This window comes from Equus quagga, chromosome 1 (assembly GCF_021613505.1).
Source record: "Equus quagga isolate Etosha38 chromosome 1, UCLA_HA_Equagga_1.0, whole genome shotgun sequence".
In the NCBI taxonomy this organism is placed as follows: domain Eukaryota; kingdom Metazoa; phylum Chordata; class Mammalia; order Perissodactyla; family Equidae; genus Equus; species Equus quagga.
Window position 1 is genome coordinate 119610755 of NC_060267.1, and position 24817 is coordinate 119635571.

Sequence of the window (24817 nt, forward strand, 5' to 3'; positions counted from 1 at the left end):
AGAAAGTCTTGTGATGCACCTCATCACCCCAGGGCATCTCAGGGTGGGGAAAGTGTTCCTAGCCTTCAGTTAACTGATTTTTTTTTTTTTTTCCCACTGTTGGAATCCCCAAATGCCTAGAGCCAGGTGAATTAAGTAACAAGCACAAAAGTCTTCCTGTTTCCTTGTCCTAAAAGTACAGGGTTCATTTCATTTAAACTCAGTGACTTGCTTATTTTTCTAAGCACAGCCATCTTGATCATTTCTAATCCATCCTTGCTTTTTCCACCATTCCCACATCACCATCGACCTCGATTAAGATGCTACTTCTGATGCTACTTAAATTCTAGATGAGATTAACTGTAGGAGAAAAAGAGAATGTATGTGCTCCAGTCGCACTTTCTACATCAATACAAAACAAAGTATGGTGTGGAGGAAAAAAGTTGAATTGCAAAATGTCACCTGGAGACTGGCCCATCCTGTTTGTAAAGTGTATAATTAGGCTCCAGCCACACCAATAATCAATCTGATTGTTAAAACCTTCTGCAGGGTCAGTGGGAGGAGAACTCAAATCTTACAGCATGGATTTAAAATAAGAACCAGTCCTGCACTCCTGCTTACTGGTTGGCTGACCTGGAGCTGTCACTCAACCTTTCTGGGCCTTTATTTTCTCAACTATCAAATTAAAATAGTTCTGTCTGCTCTACCTCACAGATCATTGTAGGGACCCAATGAGTTGGTGAATTCTTACACTTAGTAGATATTTTTCCCTTCACACTATACTCTAGTTGATAGAAAGTTTACTGGACAGCATCGGTATTTCTCTTCCTCTCCTATGGTTAATCACCTTTAGAATTTTAAGCAGTTCTTCCAAGACAGGGAACTCTCAGAGAATCAGTTGGGCATGGTGAGTCTCCATTTCCATGTCACAACCAGCAGGCAGATGGCGAGAATCCAAGGCAGCCCTATTATTCATAAAGTCAGCAAGTCTAATTGCAAAGGACTCTGGGAAGTGTAGGCTCTAGGTGGGTAGCCATGGGCAAAGCCGTAACTCAAGGTGTTGTGTTACTAAAAGGAAGGAAGAAAAATAGATCTTGAGGGTGATAAGTAGTTTCTGTCACACTGTTTGTTTCCTTTGAAGTCTTTTAGGGGGATGGTGAGTGAGAGAGAAAAAAGTAAGCAAAGAAATAAAGACAGAATTATAAATTTTGAATAGTCTCTGTTGGAAACAATTGAGGTGGAGGGACAATAAAGCGATGGGTCTGGAACATTTATTGTGTTCAGGGAAGGCCTTTCGGAGAAAGACGACATTCAAGCTGAGACGTGAAGGGTCAGAAGGAGTCAGGCTTAGGAAGAATGGGTTGGCATGTTCTAGTCAGAGAACAGTGTATGCTGATGGGAAGGAGGTAGGCACATTATAAAAACTGGGAGGAGACCACTATTGCTAGAGCTCAAAGAGTAAGAATGTTCCCTGTAGAAACTGAAGATGATGTTTGAAGAAGAGGAAACGGCTGCTGGAGAGTTAAAATCATTAGGTTTCATTATTTAATCTCTTACTTTATATTTCTAGGCATTTGCCAAAAGGCTGAATTGTTGGCACACACAGAAAAATGAAAGATAGCTCTTTAATAGGATGGACTAGTGCAAATGCAGAGAAAACCAGTTAGTACATAAAGCATTGTGAAAAATTGTTCTATGAAGGGGCATAAACAGTAACGCTTTCTTCATTCTGTACTTAGGACTAGAGATCAGTTTGGTTTAAATTCATTCATCCTTCAGGAACAAATTTCTAACAAGAGTGCAATGTACCTGATTTTATATTCTTCCAAAAAGAATTTATCGAGCCTGTTCTGTTTTCAAGGGCCCTGAGCTAGTACTTTATATTCTAAATAATAAGTGGGATACATTTAAGGAAATAGCCAAGTCCCTGTCATCAAGGACCTGACAATTCATCTGGAAAGACAGCATTATATTCAAACTTAGGGATTTTATTGAAAATAATTAATAACCAGATTAGGTGCCAGCCTATCAGAAGAGATGCGGATTGCCAGCATCCAGAAGAGCCAGGCAGGTGCCCGTGAGAGCAGCTCAGCCCTGTTTGTACCAAATACATGTAGTGAGCACTCTGGTAGCAGGAAGTCATTAGATCACCCTTGGGAGGTTAGAGATTTGGCCACAGAGGAAATTTGGGTGAGATGACATCCTCTTAGGTGATCAGATTTTTATATTTTGTATTTCCTGAAACCCAGAACTATTTCAGCTAAACTTTTTCAAAAATACTCAGAACATTTTACTCCTTGCATTTAAGACGTGATGTTTTCCATGCATGAGGTTGTGACATCACATCCGGAAAAGTAATTTGCACTGCCTGAGTGTGTACCATTTGGGTATATTATGAAGTTTTACTTCGGCAAACCTGCTGCTGGTAGCAGGGCCCCTTCTAGTCTGATCAGTTGTTGTAAGTCCCTCTGGTAGGTAACATTTGCATTTAGAAAGCAACCTAAACAACCATTTTTCCGAAAGGCATGACCTAGTTGGGAGAACTAGAACTCCAGAATTCATTATTTTAGAGCAAAAATTTGATCCTCTTCATCAATACATTCCACCTACCAAAGCCTAGTTGTATCACCAAATGGTGTCCTTTAAGTCAAGGTTTCTCCATCTCTGCAATACTGGCATTTGGGGCCAGGGAATTCCCTGTTGTGGGGGCCTGTCCTGAGCATAGAATGATGTTCAGCGGCATCCCTGGCCTCCCCCCTCAAGATGCTAGTAGCACTTCCCCTCAGTGTGATAGCCATATGTCCTCGGGGTTGTGGCTAGGGGTGGGAAGTGATGCAAAATTGTCATTGGTTGAGAACCACTAGTCTAAGTAAAATGTGAGGGACTCAGAGTCTTTTCCTACAAATGGCTGCCGTAATTACTGCTTTTTTCCCCTAGTGAGGTGGAACTGGGAATTACTCCTTTTTTCTCTTTTTTTGTTAACATAACAAATGTTCCTAGAACACTCTTCCCAGGTGAGAAAAACAGGATGGTGTGGTGTGGTTAGGTTCTGGGGTATTTGAAGCCAGGTTGTATCTAGACATGAATCCCAGATCTGCCCCTCTTTAGCTGTGTGACCTTGGCCAGTGTACTCTCTGAGCCTCATTTTTCTCTTTTGCAAAATGGGGTTAAAAGTAGCACCTCCCCTTGGGGTTGTTGGGAAGACTCAGTCTCGGTCACATAAACGTTTGACGGATAGATGGACAGCTGGCTCGGTAGAAGGTAGGTCAATCTGGCTTTCTAAAAGCGCATAATCTTGCAAAATCTTATTTTTGTTGTACTCAGAAGGCGAAACAGATCCACTAATTGGTTCATGGGTACTAACGGTATATTCATCAATGTCACTTTTTTTAAATGAAAAAAGAATAGATCAATAATACAATGATTTTGTTTTGCTTCCAGTTTTAGCAAGAGATCACTCTATGTGAGTCATTGTTTGGTGTACAATCTTACACTACAGCTATGACTATCCCAAATTTAGTCATTTCCAGGTGAATCTGCAGTTAAAGATTAACCTAAACTATAAATGCTATTAAAAAAACCCCGAAGCCTCCGATGACATCTTTCCAGTCCTCGCCTAGTGTTAAACCCTTGGGTGACATCTACTTTCAATTCATCAAGATTCCAAGACAGTTTGATCCTTTCTATCTGAGACTTTCCTTTGGTCTTTCATTACCCCAGGAGGGCCCCCTTGCCAGTGGCAGGTGCACACTTCTCAGCATTTTTGTACGTGCTGGGGCACATTCCTTCTTTTCTGGGTACTCCAGATGGGAGGGAGCTTCCTTCCACACATCTCCCTGTGCCCTCGACCCGCCCATCCCTCCTCATCTGTGACCTCCATGATTCAGGAACAGTGAACAGATTTCCTACCTAGAGGGTGGATCAGGAAACCACGGATAAAATCAGCAGAAATAAACAGCAGTTTTTACAGCAGCTGAAACACAGAATTGGAAACCTGAGTGACACAGATGTGTCAACAGAATCACTTGACTGTTTCTCATCAGTGGAAAGACAGATGTGGGATCCAGACAGCTGTGTCTAGTTCTGTTTCTGCTATTCAGTGGCTCTTCTCCCTCTTCACAAAGACATGGTAAAATCAGAGAACTGGACTGAGAGTCCTTCATAGCAATACAACTAGCTTTATCACTCACTGAATGTTTATTCTGAGCCAGGCACTGGGCTAAGTGCTTCATAAACGTGATCTCACGGAACCCTTTGAACAACTCTCCGAGGCAGGCGTTGTTGGTCCCATTTTACAGATGAGGAAACTGAGACTCAGGGAAGTTAAGCAACTTGCCAAATAAAACACAAGTGGCAGAACAACATTGCAAACCAAGGCAGTCTGACGTGGTCCAGTTGGGTCAGGTAAGCCCCATGAGGGAGGGGAGCTGTCCATTATTTGCTGACAGGAATAGGACTCTACACATAGAAGGTGGACAAGAAATATTTGTTGACTGACAAGGAATGAATAAATGACTCCAAGAGCTAATAAAGTATGTGATACCTGGTTTCCTAAAAGTCCCTCTGCTTTTCCTTATCGTCTTTTTTCCTATAGCCTCCAATATTTAGGAACCATGGTAATTGTGAGGTGGGAAAGGGAAAGAGGTGATTTCTTCTAGTTTTTTAAGTCTCTGATGGTGGGATCTAACTAAATATTGATTATAGGTTTCAACAAAATGGCTTAAATATTCAATTCATGCATTTCATTAAATAAACCTTAATAATGTGTGGCAAATTGTTCTAAAACCATCAACTTCCTTTACATCTAAGGAGACAGAGAATTTAGTCTCATTATAATATTTGGCACAAGTTCATTTTCAAAATAGAGTTTGATTCGGCTTTGATTTTCTGTGTCAGTTTTTAAATATTTTGGCACTCTTTTTTTAAGACAGGATGATTACTGAGATTAGGCTATGTTCTCTTCTGTTGTAGTTTTTTGATTATCTTTTTGTTAATATCATTGCTTATATTGCTCCTCTTTTAGTTTTTGTATTTTATCTCTATTTATTTTGCAATCTCAGAGTTAATCTCAGCTATTACTCTATCTATTGCTATCTTCTTCCTTTTTTGGATGCTAAAGGGCACAATTAATCATTCTAGACAAGTGTGGAGTAGAAAGAAATCTGGAAGACCTAATTTATAGTTTTATTTTTGCCATACAATTATTTCCTTTCATCATGAACATCATAGATTCTAAAAACAACACAATTTCTAAGTCATAGCTACTAGTGAGTGCCACATAAACAACAATAATTACTAATTAATGATTGTTATTATGCTCATTTAATGATCACTTGAGAAGAATCCAGTTTTGTACTCAACTCTGTTGCAAGGCAAATAAAGCTTCTCTTTTTTTTCGAATCTCCAAGAGTGGGAGTTTTGGCTTGGACAATTTTTTCGGTTTTAATATGAAAATTTGTATACACAAATCTGTTTGTGTATACACACACATACATATGTAAACTATAGAACAGTCCCACCGTATAAGGCATTACATCCCATGTGTAATGGTCCTAACCTATGTGGGCACCAGTGTTCTCCAAATAATAGAAAATGCGAAACACACTTAGTTTCTTTCTACCTTCCTTTGAACTTTGATATCTTTCCTCAAATGCAGAATGGTCTCTTTGCAATTCTTTTCTTCTTTCAGGTGATTTAGAGTATTCTTTATATGACAGGCCATTTTTCTAATGGAGAGACCCCAGGTCAGGTCAGCATGGTGGATATTTCTTTGACCAATTTCCCCTTCTTCCATTGGTCTGAAATCTCTGCATGATTTTGGCCAGAGGGGGCCTCTTATTTATCCTTTAAGGAAAACACTGGCAAAAAGGAAGGGAACGAAGGTTGGTCAATTGCCTGCTGTGTGCCGGGCGCTGTCCTAGGAATGTTGCGTGAGTGGCCTTTCAGTAAATGAATTCACTTCACCTCAGCTCCATTGCCATTTTCAGAGCTTCATCCTGATCTCTGAGATCAAGAACACCAAAATAATTTAAAAGCACAATAGAAGAATGATTTCAGACATTTCAAAAGAAAAACTAGCTTATTTCCAGCTGCCGGCTAGATCAAGGCCCACTACAATTAGAAGTATCTTCCTAAAAACTCGAAACATTGATAAGAATCACAGTGATAATAGAGCCCTCCCAAATGATTAGGAGGTGGAAATCTCACTTTTGTCTAAAATAGACCAACTTAGGTCTATTTTATATAAACTTCTATTTTTTTATTTTGAGATATTAAAATAATACAGGAGTACCAAGAATGTGACAACACCCACATAACCACTTAAATTGACAGTTACTAATATCTTGTCATATTTACTTCATCTTATCTTTATTAGTAAGAGCAATAAACATTACTGGTAATGTTGACGTTTTCCGTACCACTTGCCCCTCATACGTTCTGCCACTGCCACCCCAGTGGCAACCGCTATGCTGAATTGAGTTTGTGTCATTCTAATCCACTTTTATGCTATTACAGACACATAAATGAAATCACGTTTTGCATAAACTTTTAACACATCAGGTTGGAAATGGCTTTGCCTTTCAGGCTTTAAAAACTCAGTCTTATTTCCCTAACTTCTTTGGCAAGCCCAGTTGCCGTCTAATTATTTCAAATTCTTTAAATAAACTGAAGCCCTTCACCTTTGAAAGAGGACTTCTGCTTGCAGGGAGCATGTTTGCCGAATAGGATTTCATGTTTGTCAGTGATAAGAGGGGGAGGCAGTGGCTTTCAGAGATCATGTTTCAAGTCCGGCCCTGGTTTTTATGTGTGTGGGAATGGACACAAAGGCAAACACTGCTGGCCAGGCTGCACTGTGGCTCTTCCTGTAAAACCTGTTCACGGCCAGGGTGAGTAAACCGGGTAGAAATAGCTCCCTCAGCCAGCCTCTGGTGAAATTTGTACCTGGATTTAAGCAATTTACTTCCCAGGAAATATCATCGGAATCTCAACTCTACCGCGTTTAAAAATTTGTCTCTCTTCTGGGAAGATCTGCTCATGAGAGCTTTGCTTGCCTCTTCCTGATCGGAGGAAGGAGTAGAACTGGGGAGGTGTCGCCTGATAGGGTTGCTGATGTCAGTGGCGTGTCAGCCGTGGGAGGCTCGGTTTGTGAAATTCGGTTACACCTAGGTGTCTTGTGAAACTCAGTTCAGAACTCACCGGAGCTGCCGTCTAGGACGGGGGAGGTAGAGAGAACCATGGGGTTTTCCCTCGTGTTTCTGTCCCATTTTTGGAACCTCTGGATTAAAAGAATGAAAGCCTCAAATCTATGGACGTTTTAGGAACTCGGTATGTAGCTTTAAACTTTCACTAATTCCTCTTTCAGCTCAGGCAAATGTTGTTACAGATGACTACATGTTCAGACCCCGAAGGGCTGTGTTCTTAGTGTGAAGGGCAGGTTTATTTTACTGTTTGGGATCAGGAGTCCAGTTCGAACACTCTTGTCTCCTAACTTGCATAGCACAGGAACCTCAGGCTCATGCTGTTCCCTTCCATGAGGTTTACATGTTCATGAAAAGTGTTGGTGTCTGTACTTCAGGAAATGGTTTTGCTGATGGAGCATTGCAGAGAAGTTATTATTTAGACAATTAAAATGCCCTTTTAAGATTCTTTGAGCATAATTTTAAAATCCAGCCGAAGTCTAATAATGGAGTGAAATCACCGTGCTGTTATTTCCCTAATCATCGAGACTGGAGGTAGAGGAGAGGAATTCAACTATGAAGTCCGAATTCAGAGACAAGATGAGGCTCGGGCTACTGCAAGGTCTCCCATAAGGGGTTGGATGAGCCTGGAAAATACAGCAGGGCACACTCGGTTCTGTGAATGAGCTACTTTTTACAAATTATTTAGTTTTCGAATGGATATTGCTAGTAAAGTCTGTTTCTCCCAACCAGCTGACAACTAACACTGAGTGCAGCATTAGATTGTCAGCGGTGGGGATATACAAGTGGGTTCTAGCCACAAAAACTGGAGGCTTAGAGACCAGGAGGGCATCTCCAGCTTTCACCCCCACCCCACCCCTGCCTCAATTCCTGGAGCTAGATTTCTGTCTAATTTAGGGGAACTCTTGTAGGCGGGGAAGCTGGCGTCACGGAGCATCACCCCTCCTTGGGGTTCTGTTTTACTTTCACTTTGCGTTCTTCTGATATTTAATCTGTGGTCTCATTGAAACATCCCTTTGACTATCTTTCCATTTAAATATGAAGTCAATATCTTTGATCAGAAGGCATGTACTTAGTGGAATCTATGAGAATTTCCTCAATAACTCTTTTATTTAGTTGAGTCAGAGGAAAAATAGTATGCATGTTCCCCACAGTTGCCTGGTTTTATTGTTCAAGGAAGATTTATTGGTGAGGGGAAGATTACTTTGAGAAGGAGGAGTCAAATGGTTTCAGGTTGTAGTTGATTTGTAAAAAGATCGCAACACATATTCATGCTCAATCTTAGCGCGCCTTCTTGATTATTTGATTATTAAGCTGATTTCTAGATTTAGTGAAAGTTAACATTAATTAAAGCTTTGTGGCTTTTCTGTTTTCTTCATTTCATAGTTATTCCAATGGAAACAGCTGGAGAACTTATATTTCCGTGAGAAAAAATTTGCTGTTGAAGTTCACGATCCACGGAGGTAAGGATCACAGCCTTTTTTCTCCAGGCTCCTGGTGACTGTTTGAATAATGCTGCTACTAATATTCATGTGCCAGTTTTTGCGTGGACATGCGTTTTCATTTCTCTTGGATATATACCTAGGAGTGGCGTTGCTGGGTCAAATGGTAACTCTTTCTTTAAACTTTTGAGGAACTGCCAGGTCGTTTTCCAAAGTGGCTACACCATTTACGTTCCCACGCACAATGTGTGTGGTTCTAGTTTCTCCACATCCTCCCTAACACTTTTTATTTTTAGTGGTGTGTGTGTTTTTTAAGAGCTATTCTGGTGGTGTAAAGTGGTAGCTCATTCTGGGTTTGATTTGCATTTCCCTGGTGACTAATGACGGCTGAGCATCTTTTCATTGCTTATTGGCCATTGTATATCTTCTTTAGAGAAATGTCTACTCAGATCCTTTCCTCATTTTTAAATTTGCTATTTCTGGTGACTTTAAAAAGAACAGTTGCCAAGTTATCAGATTGAAGTGAAGGCAGGCTTATAGTTTCTCCAAGCTCTTCAGAGGAATTCTTTATCAGCGTTGCTTTTCAGATTCGTTTATGGATGTTTGGAGGTCAAGGGGATGGGGGAAACAGCTGTGACAAAAAGATAGCTTAAAGAGATAAGCTAAATTCCTGCAAAGAACATTGGTTCCTTTCTCCCCTGCCACACACAGTGTCTATCTGCCTTTCTCCCCCATCCTTCTCTCATGCTCTCTCTTCCTCCGACCCTCTCTCCTCTTTTCATCTGGTGCATAAGCAGTACCCTGGATCAGTTTCAGATTTGCATATTTTCAGACAATATTATTATTTACCCTCTGATAATTTCAGAGCCCAAGAAGTCTACCTAGAACTGAGATGCTCTTTCACCTTGAGGAAACTGCAGATCCCTCAGGTTTTAGTTGCTTTGTCTTTATTTTATTTTATTCTTTCAGTCTTATTGAGATATAACTGACATACAACACTGTTTAAGTTTAAGGTGTACAGCATAATGACTTGACTTACATATATTGTGAAATGACTATCACAATAAGTTTAGCTAGCATCCATCATCTTGTATAGATACCCCAAAAAAAGAGAAACTTTTTGTGTGTGTAATGAAGACTTTTAGGATCTACTCTCTTAGCAACTTTCAAGTATAGCTGACAGCAGCATTAACTAGAGTCACCATGTTGTACATTATCTCCCCAGGACTTATTTATCCTAGAACTGAAAATCTGTACCTTTTGACGCCCTTCATCCAATTCCTCCACCCTGCTTCATTGCTTTGTTTTATAAGTATTATCACATTTATTCCCAACCTTTTGTGATGATTGCACACCCTATAGTTTTTACCTAAATGTTTTTAGTGTAGCCTCTAGTTTGACTAATTCTTGTTTTTTTTTTTTTGAGGAAGATTAACCCTGAGCCAAGCTGCTGCCAATCCTTCTCTTTTCGCTGAGGCAGCCTGGCCCTGAGCTAACATCCATGCCCATCTTCCTCTACTTTCTATGTGGGACGACTACCACAGCATGGCTTGACAAGCAGTGCTGTGTCCACACCCAGGATCCAAACCAGTGGACCCCGGGCCGCCGAAGCAGAACATGTGCACTTAACCGCTGCGCCACCGGGCCAGCCCCTTTCTTTTCTTTTTTTTTTTTAAAGATTTTTATTTTTCCTTTTTCTCCCCAAAGCTCCCCGGTACATAGTTTTATTTTTAGTTGTGGGTCCTTCTAGTTGTGGCATGCGGGACGCTGCCTCAGCATGGCCTGATGAGCGGTGCCATGTCCGCGCCCAGGATTCAAACCGACGAAAACCTGGGCCTCTGAAGCTGAGCTCAAGAACTTAACCACTCGGCCATGGGGCTGGCCCATTTTGACTAATTCTTACCTGATTTTGAGTGTGTATGTATGCATTTTTTAATATGCTACTTTTATGGAAAGCTATTATGTAAATGTGATTGGTTTTGTCATAAAAGGAGAAAATCAGAAGCTTGGACCCTGTCAGCATAAGAGTGGATGGAGAAAGTCAAATACTGTATGATGTCACTCATAAGTGGAAGATAAAAACAACAACAAATACATAGATACAGCGACTACATTGGTGGCTACAGAGGGGAAGGGGAGCAGGGAGAGCAAAAAGAGAAAAAGGACACGTGTCCAGTGATGGATGGTGATTAGATTTTGGATGGTGAACACTATGTAGTATATACAGAAATCAAAATATAATGATATACACCTGAAATTTACATAATGTTACAAAACAATGTGACTTCAATTGAAAAAAAAGAAAAAGAGTATGGCAGCAGAATAACAATGAAAAAGAATGCTTGTTAACAACATTATTCACTGGGTACTTTTTGTGTTGTGCTGGGCCAGAGGTGAATAATTTGAGTGCTTTCCTTAATATTTCAGGATTTCGGTGTCAAGAAGAACCTTTGGGCAAAGTGGCCTCTTTGTGCAAACGTGGTATGCAAACTCGTCGCTCATCAAATCCATCTGGGTAATGGCCATTAGTCAGCATCAGTTTTACTTGGACCGGAAGCAAAGCAAAGTAAGTAACTAGAAGCATTTCTATAGAGACAAACTCCTGTGCCATTTGCTTTCTGTTCAGAAGAAAAGCTTTCTCAGAAAAGATGCAAGCACATGGGTTTTTGTTGTTTCTACCAACTGTTTTAATTTTTCTTACATTTAAAAGATGAGCGATATATAGCCTGACTAGAAAGTTGTAAGATTTACCAACTTTTTGGCATGCATGTGTATACACATTGGTGGTGTTGCTGGTGACATTTTAAAGCTAACGATTGAACTATACCACGAGAGAGAATCATGCATAGTTGTTAAAATATTTTAGCTGCAAAGCGTAAGCCTTATATTTTGTTTCTGAAGAGTGTCTCTTTAATATATAAAAACTCTAAATTGTCCTCCATGTTGACATTTTTATTCTATAGTAATTTAATTATTTTATTAATTTGAATTAGGTTTAATTGAATTAATTCCATTTCAATGCTGTTCAATTTAGGCAAAAATTCCTTCAGCCAGGAGTTTGGACGACATCGCCATGGATTTGACGGAGACGGGAACACCAAGGGTCTCCAAACTGGTGACATTGGAGGCGAAAAGTCAGTTCATCATGGCAAGCAATGGCAGTTTAATCTCCTCAGGTAACATTTTGCATTAGAGGAAGTATAAGCAATCTTTATTTTATTTCACACTTAATTTTGTCGTATGCAGCAGTTTCTAATACAAATTTTAAACTAATTTTAAAAAAGAGTATAAAGAAAGTTAAATTATAAATAGCCAGGTTGTATAAGTAACACTGGATGCAAATATAGTGAGTGCCTAGGGGTGGCTAGAAAGGATATTTTCTTTCCATAAATTCTGTCAGGTTCTTCCCGCAACATTTAGGGGTTTTTTTGTTTTGTTTTGTTTTGTTTTTTGAGGAAGACTGGCCCTGAGCTAACATCCGTGCCCATCTTCCTCTACTTTATATGTGGGATGCCTACCACAGCATGGCTTGCCAAGCGGTGCCATGTCCGCACCCGGGATCCGAATCGGTAAACCCCGGGCCACCAAAGCGGAACATGTGAACATAACTGCTGTGCCACTGGGCCGGCCCCGACATTTAGTTTTTGGTACAGACGGTTGTCTAATTCTAATTCTCTAATGTCTATCATAAAATCAAACATGACTACAAGCTTTGAACCACCCCATCCCCTCAGGCAATGTGATGGCTGCCTCTAAGCCCTTCCACTGTAGAAGTTCTGGAATCTCTTATCACTAAGTATATGTAACTCCGCTAATGTGAATTTTCCCATCTAAATCCCATTGCCAACTTGTGAATCTGAAACACAGAACATTCTTTTGCCTTGCTTGCTTGCTTGCTTGCTTTCTAAAAGAACATTCTGAACGACTATCTCAAGGTACATCTTACTTTCTCTCCTGCTCAGAAAAATGAAATTTTTCCTTGGGTGTGTCTGAAACATTAAGCATTTTATCATTGCTTCTAAAATGACTGAGCCAAAATGCAAAAGGCACATTTTATTACGAGGTTCTGTTTGATGCCCAGAAGCATGAGAAAATGTTCTCCAGTTTCCTTTTATTATGTTCAGAAACAAGGAGAAAAGAAATAAACTATTATTTAATAAGAGGTTTGGCTTTAAAATCCTTTGTCCTTTGCAAAGGAAGGAAACGTGCCCTTGTATAAACCTTCCCTGCTCCCCCCCATCCCCCCCAGGTTCTCAAGACTCAGAAGTAAGTGAGGAGCAAAAGAGAGAGAAAATTCTTGAACTCAAGAAGAAGGAAAAGCTGTTGCAAGAAAAACTCCTGAAGAAAGTTGAGGAGCTTAAGAAGATCTGTTTGCGGGAGGCTGTGAGTGTCTTCTGCTTTTTTTGGACTCTTAAGTTGTGTTTGACCGCTCCGGCCAAGGTCAATTATCCCCCTCTCGATTCCGTCCTGTTTTACAGGAGCTCACAGGCAAAATACCAAAGGAGTATCCTCTGAACATAGGTGAGAAACCTCCTCAGGTCAGAAGGCGTGTAGGTACCGCGTTCAAATTAGATGACAACTTGCTGCCCAGTGAAGAGGTATGAGCACCAGTTCTGAGTATTTCTGTTAACAATGAGACAGAAAAGCTGTCAAATGAGTGTGGTTGGCTTGTTCCTTTGGTTTTTGAGTCACTGCTGCACGTTTTCATCTCACCAGCTGAAATTGACAATGTAGACCAAATGGAAGTCTTTCTTTCATGCACAGTCCAATTAAAATTGAGTTATTTCTCACTACTTGACTCCCCCAAACATAGAGAGCGTCAAAAGAACCCCAAATGTTTATAAATTGAGAAACATTATTATGAGTATTAAGAACTCCAGCATTAGACTCTTCCACTTAAAATTAAGTAGCCTTTGGCAAATAGTTTGCTCTCCCTGAAGTATCATTTTTTCTAGTCTCAGTTTCTTCATCTATAAAATGAGGGTAATGTTGTTCTCCCCTCTCAGGAATACATGGAGTATTCAATGGGGTAATATGTGTACAGCACTCACATATAACAAAGTTAAAAGATTTGTTAGCCAATGTAGTGTGTACTTTCTCATTTACACATCATCGGACAGTATGACCCTATTCATATTTGTTGCAGAAATTTAGCCATCTTGCCTTTAGAAAATGCTAGCAGTTTCCATCAGTAATAGAGTGGCTTTGCTATTTGTTGAGTGCTCACTGTATACCCAGCTCTGAGTTAAGCAATGTATATATGTTATCTCGTTTAATCTTCACCATGCTTTTATAAGGTAGATGTTATCTCCATTTTACAAATGAAAAAAACTGAAGCATTAAAAAATTAAGCAGTGTGTCCAGGGTCATGCAACCAGGAACCACCAGAAAGAGGAATCAAACCCAAATTTATCTGTTTCTAAAGCTGTGCATGTGAATCAGACTTTCTGTATCTGTGAATCTTGGGTTAAGAATCCTCTCTTGAAAAAATATGATCTTCACCCAACCAACTGAATGAATGAAAGGACATTCCCTGCTTTGAAAAGGAGAGGGGTTTGGACTGAGAAGTTTAAGTAAATGGGTGAAGGAGGTGTTGTCTTCTAGGAAACTGTTTGCGGATACCTATCCAGTAAAACTTAGGAAGATTTTCTTCTCAAAAAGCATCTGATCTGTGAATGCACAAGAAATATCGCTTTATTATCCAGTGCGTGTGAGAGTGACTGTACGTGTCCATAAAAATAAAACAGTATCATTGTATAAATGCAGGATCCTGCTTTGCAAGAACTGGAGAGCAATTTCTTGATACAGCAAAAGCTGGTTGAAGCTGCAAAGAAACTTGCCAATGAGCCAGACCTTTGCAAAACCGTGAAGAAAAAACGAAAGCAGGATTACGCGGACGCAGTGAAAAAGCTTCAGGAGATTGAAAATGCAATAAATGAATACCGAATTAGATGTGGAAAGAAACCCAGCCAGAAAGCAACAGTTATTTTACCAGGTTAGTAATAAGCCAGGTTTTTTGAGTCACATAGTCAATACTCTTGATGGTATGGAGCGTTTCCAATGCAGTTCATTTGGTGAGAGATAAAAGAAAGAACAAGATTAAAAGTAAATTTTCTAGGATAAAAATGGTTTGGGATTTCAGTTAACAAGTGTGTGAACTTGGTTTTCAGTGTCATTCACACTATTATAGTATACTATTCCATTGCTTTAATTTTCAGGACGAAAGAAATACACAGCAATATTACTTCATAGTAAGACAGATTCACCTTTAACTGGCCTGATGTCAGTGCAAGAAATACATTTGACAACACAGGGCATTAAGAGAGCTGGGTCCTCCCCAGTAGTTTCTCAAAGGCTTTTAATGCAGCAGACCATACAGTTTTTTAAGGACCTATCCAACACACGTGCATAGGAAGCTATTTAAAGATATGGGCAAATATTCATGATAAAACATGAAATGCAGAAATGCAAGATACAAAATTGTAACCACAACATGATCTCGACATTGTATAAATATGCACAGATAAAGACTGGTTGAGAAATATTTCAAAATACTAATAGTTGTAGAATTTCAAGTAACAATTTTCTTAGTACTCTTCTGTGTTTTCAAAATTCTCAATATTATGTGTCTAAGACTTTCATATTCAGAAAAAGAAACTGAGAAATCTCATATAGGTTGATTTCAAGTCCAATTGGCCTTAAATATTTATTAGCATGGTTTTCAGCCTTGATTTTTGGTTGAAATATGATTATATTTCTTTGACTCCAAGACTGAGTTTTTTTTCCCCACATTTAAACATCTGTGAAATTGGGATACTATCTTATAGATGGTGTGCTACAATTATGGTTGGCAGTACTTTTTTTTACTGGGACATAAAATAATTATGCATCTTAGATTTGACAAAATATGGTACCTACATTTAAAGTATACTTGAGTTTAGGGTATACTTTAGGGGATATATGATTTGTGTGTATATATATATATATATATATATATATTTCATATCACATAAACTATAGGATTTATATGATTTATAAAGCAGAGATAAAGCTTTTGGAAAGTGAACGCAGAGACATCCACACATAAGTGTTAGTCAGCTACAGCTGGACAGTTTAGGATGGCTTTGACTCTGAATGCAAAATCCAGTTGGCCTTGGTGGTGGTTACATTTTGGACCTAGAGAGATGGGTGATTAGCAGGGGGCTTTACTTTCATAGCCATTTGTTGTGGCCCATTCATTACCAAACTGTGCGAGATTCAAGTGTTCTCCTTTACAGTGACTGACATTTGGGCAGCAGATGGTGCCCATGGTTGAGCATATATTGGGTGGATTTTTAAAGTGTGCCTGACAGCTGACTGTACTGGCAACTGCCTTGTCTTCAAGCTCCACTGTGTGTCCAATGAAGAGATAGTCTGCCTGGCTCTGATAGAGACTGACATTTGAGATTGGATGGGGGAGATTCCCATCATAATGGCTTTGAAGCTTACATTGAGGTGTCATAGTTGCCTGTAACTTTTCCAGTACTTGACAGAGTATGGAATGATTTGCCAAAGCAGATCAACACATCTGAGATATCTCTTTTTACTAAATAGATTTTTTTTAACATTTGATGGGCACCAGTAATACTCAGATCATTATGGGCATTTCCAATCACCAGAGTTCTTTTGCCAGAATGCTGTGTCTAGGTAATAAAAGTAATAAATATAGCTAACATTTATTGAGCATTTCTCTTGCACTGGGAGCTGGGCTAAGGGCTTTATGTCCATTATTTCATTTAACGCTCACCTTAGCACTACACACTAGGTACTATTCTTAGCTCCGTGTCAGTGTTGAGCCAGATGCTCAGAGAGATCAAGTAATTTTCCCAAGGTCTTGTAGTCAATAAAATTGACAAAACCAAGATTTGAACCCAAGTCTATCTAATTCAGTGGTTCTTGACCAGGGGCAGCTCTGTACCCCAGGGAACATTTGGCAACGTGTGTAGACATTTTTGGTTGTCAAAACTGAACATGGCGCTGCTGCTGATAGCCAGTGGGTAGAGGCTGGAGATCCGATAGTGCAAAGGACAGCTCCCCCTAACAAAGAATTATCCAGTCCTAAATGTCAATAGTGCCACTGTTGAGAAACCCTGGTTTAATTGAAAAGCTCATACACTGCAAAGTGTCAACACTCTGTTAATCAAAGCCCCTTTTCATCAGGGGAGGGGTCAAAAAATAAGCTATACTAACAGTAGATTCTCAGATGAGCATTCAAGTGTATTTTATATAACAGTTAGCATTTATGACATGAATGGCATGATTTTTCTTTCCAGTTTGTTAGTTGTAAGCCCTCAGTGTATAGAGTAAAGATTTTGCTCTGTGTGGAAGCTAGTTGAAAACCAAAACTGCCTTAAGGTCTGTTCCATTTTAAGGAATAGTCCAATGTAATATCTGTACAATATGTAAGATGTTTATATCATCAGTAGTAAATGACTTTGTTCTTATAATAGTTAATTATTCTTAGTGCACTGTAATTAGTTACATTTATTGAAATAAAATAAGATGCACTTCATTGAGAATTGCTTGATCAAACTCACTATAGATGTGTAAATGCACAATCATACTAATGGTAGTTATTTTTATTTGCAGAAGACATAATCCCATCAGAGAGCAGCTCCTTGTCTGACACTGCCACCTATGACGATCGTAAGTAGCGCCCCTTTTTTGGTTTAAATGTTACATATTCTGAAATATTAAGATAATTTTTTTAGTAAGGTAAGCCTTTTGTTTTTCTTTAGGGGACAGTGGATTCAACTAACTTACATTTATGCAGAGCAGTTGGGAAATGGGGATTACAGTTAACTTCTACACAGGTTAACTTAGCATTAAATACAGTACCGTACAAACTGCATGACTTTAGGGAATCAGAAAACATAACATGAGCAAGTCTTATAGATTCCCAAGGAGTTGCATAAATAATACAAAGAGTCCTTCACCCTGCTTTCCCAAATGGTGACATCTTATATATTTGAAGTCCAATATCAAACCAGGAAATTATAGTGTAGACTTTGATGATCATTGTATTCTGGATAACTGGGAGTTTAGTTTATTTTCCTTAGGAAGAAATACACATTTTAGAAATTGGGTTACATGTCATTGTGTCAGTTTCATAGAGTTAGGCTGTATCTGTTGTGATGGCCTGTGTTCAACACATTTCATGATGGAATGGATTTCATATCAAGTGATAGAGTATTTCCTTGTAATCCCTTGTACTTAAGCAGAGGAGTAGCTAGCTATCAAATGTGATTTAAAGAATTCAGGAAAGCTCCTAACTCCTGCTATTTAATCTTCCCCCCAAGTTTTATGGTGCATGAAATTCCACCATTTCAAAATTCTTCCTTTGAGCTGAGGTTTAGTCATGCTTGCCATTCCTCTTTGAAAATACAAATATCAGTGGGAGACATAAGTCTCTAATGACTCAGTATACATCAGTTTCATCACTGTCAATGATAGGATGAGCCTTTGGTCAGCCAGAGAGGCCCAAGAGCTTTAAAAGGGGAGTTGAACAAAAATGATCCAGGCCAACTTCCTCTTAGCCTTTTACACACTGGAGTTTTTCTGTAATATAACTTTAGAAAAGCTATATCAGTCTTTCCACCTGGGTGATTTCTTTGCTCAGAGTGGCACCTGTTGAATTGGCAGAAGTTGATCAGGTCTCACAAGAGTATTCAGTAATTTCTTTTTTTAGCGTATAAAATATAAAAACAAATTTCTGGAAAGTTACATCCTTCTAAAAACAACATCACTGGAAGAACACTTAGTTCACCAAATATTCTAGTTTTTTGGGGGAAGGGGTGTTGGGAAGATATTTATGTACTTATTTAATATTTACCTACTTATTTATTCATTCATTCATTCATTTACTTATTTTAGCCAATGACACCTTCGCTGTTGCTGGGCAGCGATCAAGTTCAGTACCTCATTCTCCAAGAATTCTTCCCCCCAAGTCTCTTGGTATTGAGCGAATCCACTTCAGGAAGTCATCCATCAATGACCAGTTTGTGGATACCAGGCAGTCCAGGTGAGAAGTCACATCATCAATAAGTGATTGCCTCACAGCTATCAGCTCTTTCCTCCAAAATAGTCTACTCATTTTTGTATTACGTTATTTCTCCTTTCAGAAGGGGTTATTTTGTAAAACCAAAGCATTGAAACTAGCCCAGTTATTTGTTGGTGACAGCAAGTGGAAGTATTTTTTAAGAGCTCTTTTAAAAAAATTTTACTGTTTCCTGGATTTTAAAGTCTATTTGATTTATGTTAAATTATAAGAACATTAATTATAATCTAGATTTGGGTACAGCGTCCAAAGTTCAGTTTCATAACCCATACTCTCAGGAAACTGTCATTAGATACCATTTTACCAAACCAAGTGACAGGACTGACTTCTGATCTTTCAAATAAAAATGGGATTCCAACTCATTTGTAATCTGTAAAATAGATTATACAACTTTTTGCTCAGGTGTCTCAGGTAAATATTATCAAGGCAATAACACCAGATTTTAAAAAGATACGGACCAGTGATTGCTAGAATTTGTCTGCATAGATTAATACTGTTTTTTTAATAGGACCCAAGAGAGGATTACCAACTCTTTATTTTGCCTAATCAGAATGTTCAAACAAACAGCACCATGATTTCATGAAAAAAAATGACATTTAAATATTGGAAATACATCCATCGTCATAATAATAATAAGATGAAGTTAATGTTTATTGAGCACTTACTATATGCTAGACACTGTTCAGAGTGTTTTAATATATATTAATGAATTTAATCTGCATAACAATCCTGATAGTATTAATACTATCGTGACTATTCACATATAAGTACACCGAGGACCAGAAAGCACGGATAACTTGTTGGGTTTATCAGCTAGTAAATGTTGGGATCAGGATTTGAACCGAGGTAGCCTGACTCCAAAACTTGTGATGTGATGTTAGTCAATAAGTTATACTGCATCTCAGTGAAGATGGAAATTAATCTCAAAATAAAGGAAGATTATTTAAATTAAATAATATTTCACTTATGAAAAGAAAACCAATGCTTTGTAATAGTTCTAATTTGTCAAAGACCAGTGAAAACTTTTATCATATGTCAGCCCCAGTTTGTGGATTAGCACTTAAGAACTTTTTGTCTTAAACAGTAGAGATTCAAGTGTCTAGAGCTGTGCTGTCCAATTTAATTAAAAGTAAATAAAATTAAAAATTTAGTTCCTCAGTCATACTAGCCATATTTCAAGAGCTTAATAGGCACACGTAGCTAGTGGCTATGATACTGGGCTGCACAGATATAGCACATTTCCATCCCTGAAGAAAGTCCTATTAGATAGCACTGGACAAGCATGTTTATTATATTAGGGAAAACAAACCTATTTTAACAAAAGGAAGAATTATAACTGGGAATCATTATCTTAAAAATTATTATGCCCACCTCCCCAATAGCTTAAGATGAGTTTGTTCTTGGATCCAAGAATTTCACTTACAGGAATTTTTCCTATTGAATTAATTAACTACAGGATGCTCATCACAGCATTGTTTACACTAGTGCAAATTGAAATCAACCCAAGTGCTCAACTAGTGGATTGTTTAAATAAATTATGTAAGTCTTCACAGTGGAATGCTATACAGTCATTAAAATAACATTGTAGATGATTATTAAGCAACACAAAACGGTAGATACAAGTTTGTTTTCCTTTGAAGTGAGTTTTGAAAGAAAATATACAGTAAGATCTCATCCTTTGTTGTTTAAAAGTATAAATGTAGGGCTGGTCCCATGGCCGAGTGGTTGAGTTCACATGCTCTGCTTTGGCAGCCCAGGGTTTTACCAGTTTGGATCCTGGGTGCGGACCTAGCACCACTCGCCAGGCCATGCTGAAGTGGTGTCCCACATAGCAGAACTAGAAGGACCTAGAACTAGAATCTACAACTATGTACTGAGGGGTTTTGAGGAGAAGAAGAAGAAAAAAATAAAAGATCGGCAACAGATGTTGACTTGGGGCCAATCTTTAAAAAGAAAAAAAAAGTATAAATGCTTATAAGTATATATGCTTAGGAAAAATACCTGAAAACATTTAATATTAACTGGTTATATGTGAAGTATCAGCTTATGTTCGTTTAAATTTTTCTTTGTCTATATTTTTTAACTTTTCTGCAGTGAACTTGGTGTGCTTTTGTAATATATAAAAATTCAATCAAGTCGTTTTTAATTAAAAAGTTGACTTCAAATTGTGTCTTCACTGTGCAGGGAAGTAGGCAACGTGATCTAAGGACGTTTCCTTTTAGTCCAGGGGCCAGTAAACGACGGCCCACTGGCCAAATCCATCCTGTGGCCTGTTTTTGTATGGCTCATGGGCTAAGAATGGTTTTTATGTTTTGAAATAGTTGGAGGGGATATCAAAAGCAATAATATTTTGTGATGTGAAAATTATATGAAATTTGGATTTCAGTGTTCATAGTCAAGTGTTGGCATACAACCACGCCATTCACTTGCATATTGTCTACACCACTTTCGCACTTCAAGGACAGCCTTGAGTAGCTAAGACAGAGATCATCGGGCCTGCAAAGCCAAAAATATTTACTATTAGACTCTTTCTAGAAAAAGGAGTTGCTGACCCTTGTTCTAGTTGCTTTCAATCTATTTTATTCAGTACATTCTTTTTTTAAAGTCTTTCATTTTTTTCCTTCATATTTATGACTCAGAGAATCAGACCACTTGTGCTTCCCCTAAAACTCATCTAGGATGTACCAGATACTAAACCACAGACACCCTTCCCAAGTTTCTCCCTGTGCTCCCTTTCCTTCAGTTTCCACTAAGTTTCAAATCAGCTCATGACAAGTTATTTGTTTAGCAGAGACAAGTTTACCAGAGATGCTGGGGAGCTCATCATTTCCTGAATTCTTCTTCTTCCCATCACAGAGAAATGCTGTCAACACACAGCAGCCCATACAAAACCCTGGAGAGGCGGCCCCAAGGAGGACGAAGCATGCCCACCACACCGGTTCTTACCCGAAACGCCTACAGCAGCAGCCACTTGGAGTAAGAGCCCTTTATTCCACTTGCTTTGACTCCGTTGATTTTGTTTTAAGGTTTTGTTTCACATTGTGTTTTTAAATCATTTTAAGGGACTTTCTGCTGCAGGATTCTATTTTGTGGATCTGTGTTTTCTACTCACAGTTTCAAATATGTCGGTGAAGAAAATGAACTTTTTGGAGTATATATTGGATATTTTTGTACCTTAATTTTCCCAGCCAGACATTGTCATTCATTATTCAATGGAAGATGAAGATAATAGCAACATTTTGAAGTGTTTGCTGAAGGCTGTGCTAACTATTTTATATTCCCTATATTATTTAGTCCCCACAACAAGCTTAATTGTAGATATTAGATACTGTATTAGTCCTCATTTTACAAAGGAGGAAGCAAGATTCAGAGAGGTTAAATATCTTGCCTCCACCCTGGTGTAGGTATCCTGCTGTCCTGGTGGAGGAGGGGACCCTCCAAAGGCATGTGGGGTTTTTAAGGCTGTGCTGCAGGTTGAGCATCCTCAGCTTATCTTTTCTATCCTCAAGAAAGGATGTGGATTGTGCCATTGACAGAACCTGTTTTTTTCGCATTTTGACCATGATAATGAACTTACACGTGAACCAACAGATTATGGGAACCAGTGGCTTCTGTTGTGCGGTCAGCTTTGGAAACTTTAAAAGTCCTCTTGCAGTTCAAGAGCTACTGAATCATTCAGCGTGGTGTTCTTTTTTCTTATTTCAGTGCTTTCTTTTTTCTCATTTATGAGTTTACCTTTCTCCACTTTCAGACCTGAATCTTCATCTCAGCACTGCCGCCAGCGGAGTGGAAGCCTCGAGTCCCAGTCCCACCTGCTCTCTGAGATGGACAACGATAAGCCATTTTTCTCCCTCTCCAAATCCCAAAGAAGCAGCAGCACGGAAATCCTCGATGATGGGTCTTCCTACACCAGCCAATCAAGCACGGAGTATTACTGTGTGACACCAGTTGCCGGCCCCTATTACACCACCCAGACTCTGGACACTCGTGCCAGGGGTCGGAGAAGGTCCAAGAAACAGAATGTTTCCGCTTCAAATTCAGGAAGCATGCCCAACCTAGCACAAAAGGATAGTTTGAGGAATGGCGTCTACTCAAAGAGTCAGGAGCAACCATCTTCTAGTTATTATATTGCTGGGTACACACCATATACAGAGTGTGATCTTTATTACAGTGGTGGCTATGTCTATGAGAATGACACTGAGGGACAGTACAGTGTCAATCCTTCCTACCGGTCCTCAGCCCATTATGGATACGACCGCCAAAGGGACTACAGCAGATCCTTTCATGAAGACGAGGTTGACCGGGTACCCCACAACCCGTATGCAACTCTCCGGCTGCCAAGGAAGGCAGCTGCCAAGTCGGAGCATATCACCAAAAACATCCACAAGGCCTTAGTTGCAGAGCACCTGCGTGGCTGGTACCAGCGGGCCTCTGGGCAAAAGGAGCAGGGGCACAGCCCACAGACTAGCTTTGACTCAGACAGGGGATCGCAGAGATGCCTGGGGTTTGCTGGGCTGCAAATACCCTGTTCTCCAAGCAGTCGAGCATCTTCCTACTCTTCAGGTAAGAATACGTGGAGGCACTTGACACCTGGATTTAATTTACCATGTCCCCTGCCCACCGGAAACCATTCCCCTCAAAGATCGCGAGACCATCCCCGAAGGTCATGAGAGTGGTAGCTATTGGGTGGAGCTACAGTAAGAATTGCCAACTTCACAACAGTTCCCCTGGCTTTCCAAGGAACATGGTCCACACGAGTCTGATGAAACAAGTTGTAGATTGAAATCCAACAAAGTTTATTAGGCACCTACTCTATATGCTGCCCTTTGTTAGGGACTTCTGCATATTGTATCTTTTCTAGGTCTTACATTGACAGTCACATCTCTTAAATGTGTTCAGGTCATTGAGGTTTGATACATTAAAAGAATAGAGTAAACCCTTCAGGTAAGCCAAAAACGTTAGAAGTATGCTTCCTTCCCTCTTGACCACCAGGAATTTGATCGTCTAAAGGCAGTTTCCTCTGAACCCTTAGGTAACTGCATAAGACTTCTGATAATTCTGATAGGAGCAGGCATTTATTAAGGACTATGCCTAGCACTGTTCTAAGTACTTTGCATTGTCTTGACTCAATATATACTCCACTTTATGGTTGATTTAAAGAATTTTCAAAAATAATTTTGATTAGAGATGTTCCCTTCATGCATTGACTTTGGCCCCTAACGCTGCTAACGTTTGTGGCGGGCTAACTGCTCACCCCCAGCTGTGCTAAGTACTGTAAGTAGAGAAATAGGAGGATAAGAGGAATGTCTGCCTACGGTTTCATTCATTCAGCAAACAAGCAGGCACATCCAAGATGCTGAGGAGCCAGTGCTGAACCAGTTCCCGGCCTTGATGAGCTCACGGTCTAGTTAGCAGCCAGTGGAATGTATGGGAATTAGAAATTGTAAAGCTCTAAGAAATGAATGAGTTCTTGAACTATTTGAAAACCTGAGGTCACGAGTCTTGCCATCTCTTTTAAGCGTGACACCTTAGCAAGACATATGGATTTCTGAATCATTGTGTAGTAGTCAGTGAAACTGCACCTTTAAAAGTTTCATAAGCTTGTTGACAAGAGGTATTTCCGTGGAGATTTCTGTTTGGGTTCAAGTTCTCTTGTTTGTGTAGGACTTTGGACTTCCGCTAAGGCCTTCCCATCCATTACTACACCTCACATGTGAAAAGGCCCCTGGAGTTATTTCTCGTTGTTTATGGCTCTGATCGAAGAACGCCTTTCTTTGCCCTGAAGTTCAGGGCATTGCATGAAAAACTTTGAGAAACCAAACCTGGGCATAGTGTTACAAAGAAAGAATCAAACAGGCAGGGCTGAGGTGTACGTGGCTGGTCATCAGGGCACAGGGCTGGGGTACTGCCTCCTTACACGGTGAGGCCGGGGAGAAGCAGGTGTGACTCAGGAATCAGCATTCCTGACCGTTGGCTCAGTGTCTGGGGCAAAGGTGAGAAGGGAGCCAACACTTCCTGATTCAGACCTGGTAGGAGCCTTGCTGATACCAGCAGGATTGGCCCCAGCGATCAAAAGGCATCACTTTTTTAAGGAATTAAAG

General features: G+C 39.6%; 1 protein-coding gene across 4 annotated transcripts in view; it reads left to right on the forward strand.

The window, feature by feature from the left end:
• FRMD4B (FERM domain containing 4B) overlaps positions 1–24817 on the forward strand; it is a 310626-nt gene that overhangs the window by 278652 nt on the left and 7157 nt on the right. For all 4 annotated transcript variants that reach the window (XM_046666037.1, XM_046666009.1, XM_046666018.1 and 1 more), the window contains 10 exons: positions 8565–8641; positions 11048–11186; positions 11655–11796; positions 12870–13003; positions 13099–13218; positions 14387–14615; positions 17249–17305; positions 18533–18680; positions 21573–21692; positions 22468–23279. In XM_046666037.1, coding sequence (XP_046521993.1) covers positions 8565–8641; positions 11048–11186; positions 11655–11796; positions 12870–13003; positions 13099–13218; positions 14387–14615; positions 17249–17305; positions 18533–18680; positions 21573–21692; positions 22468–23279 — 1978 coding nt within the window. The remainder of the gene's footprint in view (positions 1–8564; positions 8642–11047; positions 11187–11654; positions 11797–12869; positions 13004–13098; positions 13219–14386; positions 14616–17248; positions 17306–18532; positions 18681–21572; positions 21693–22467; positions 23280–24817) is intronic.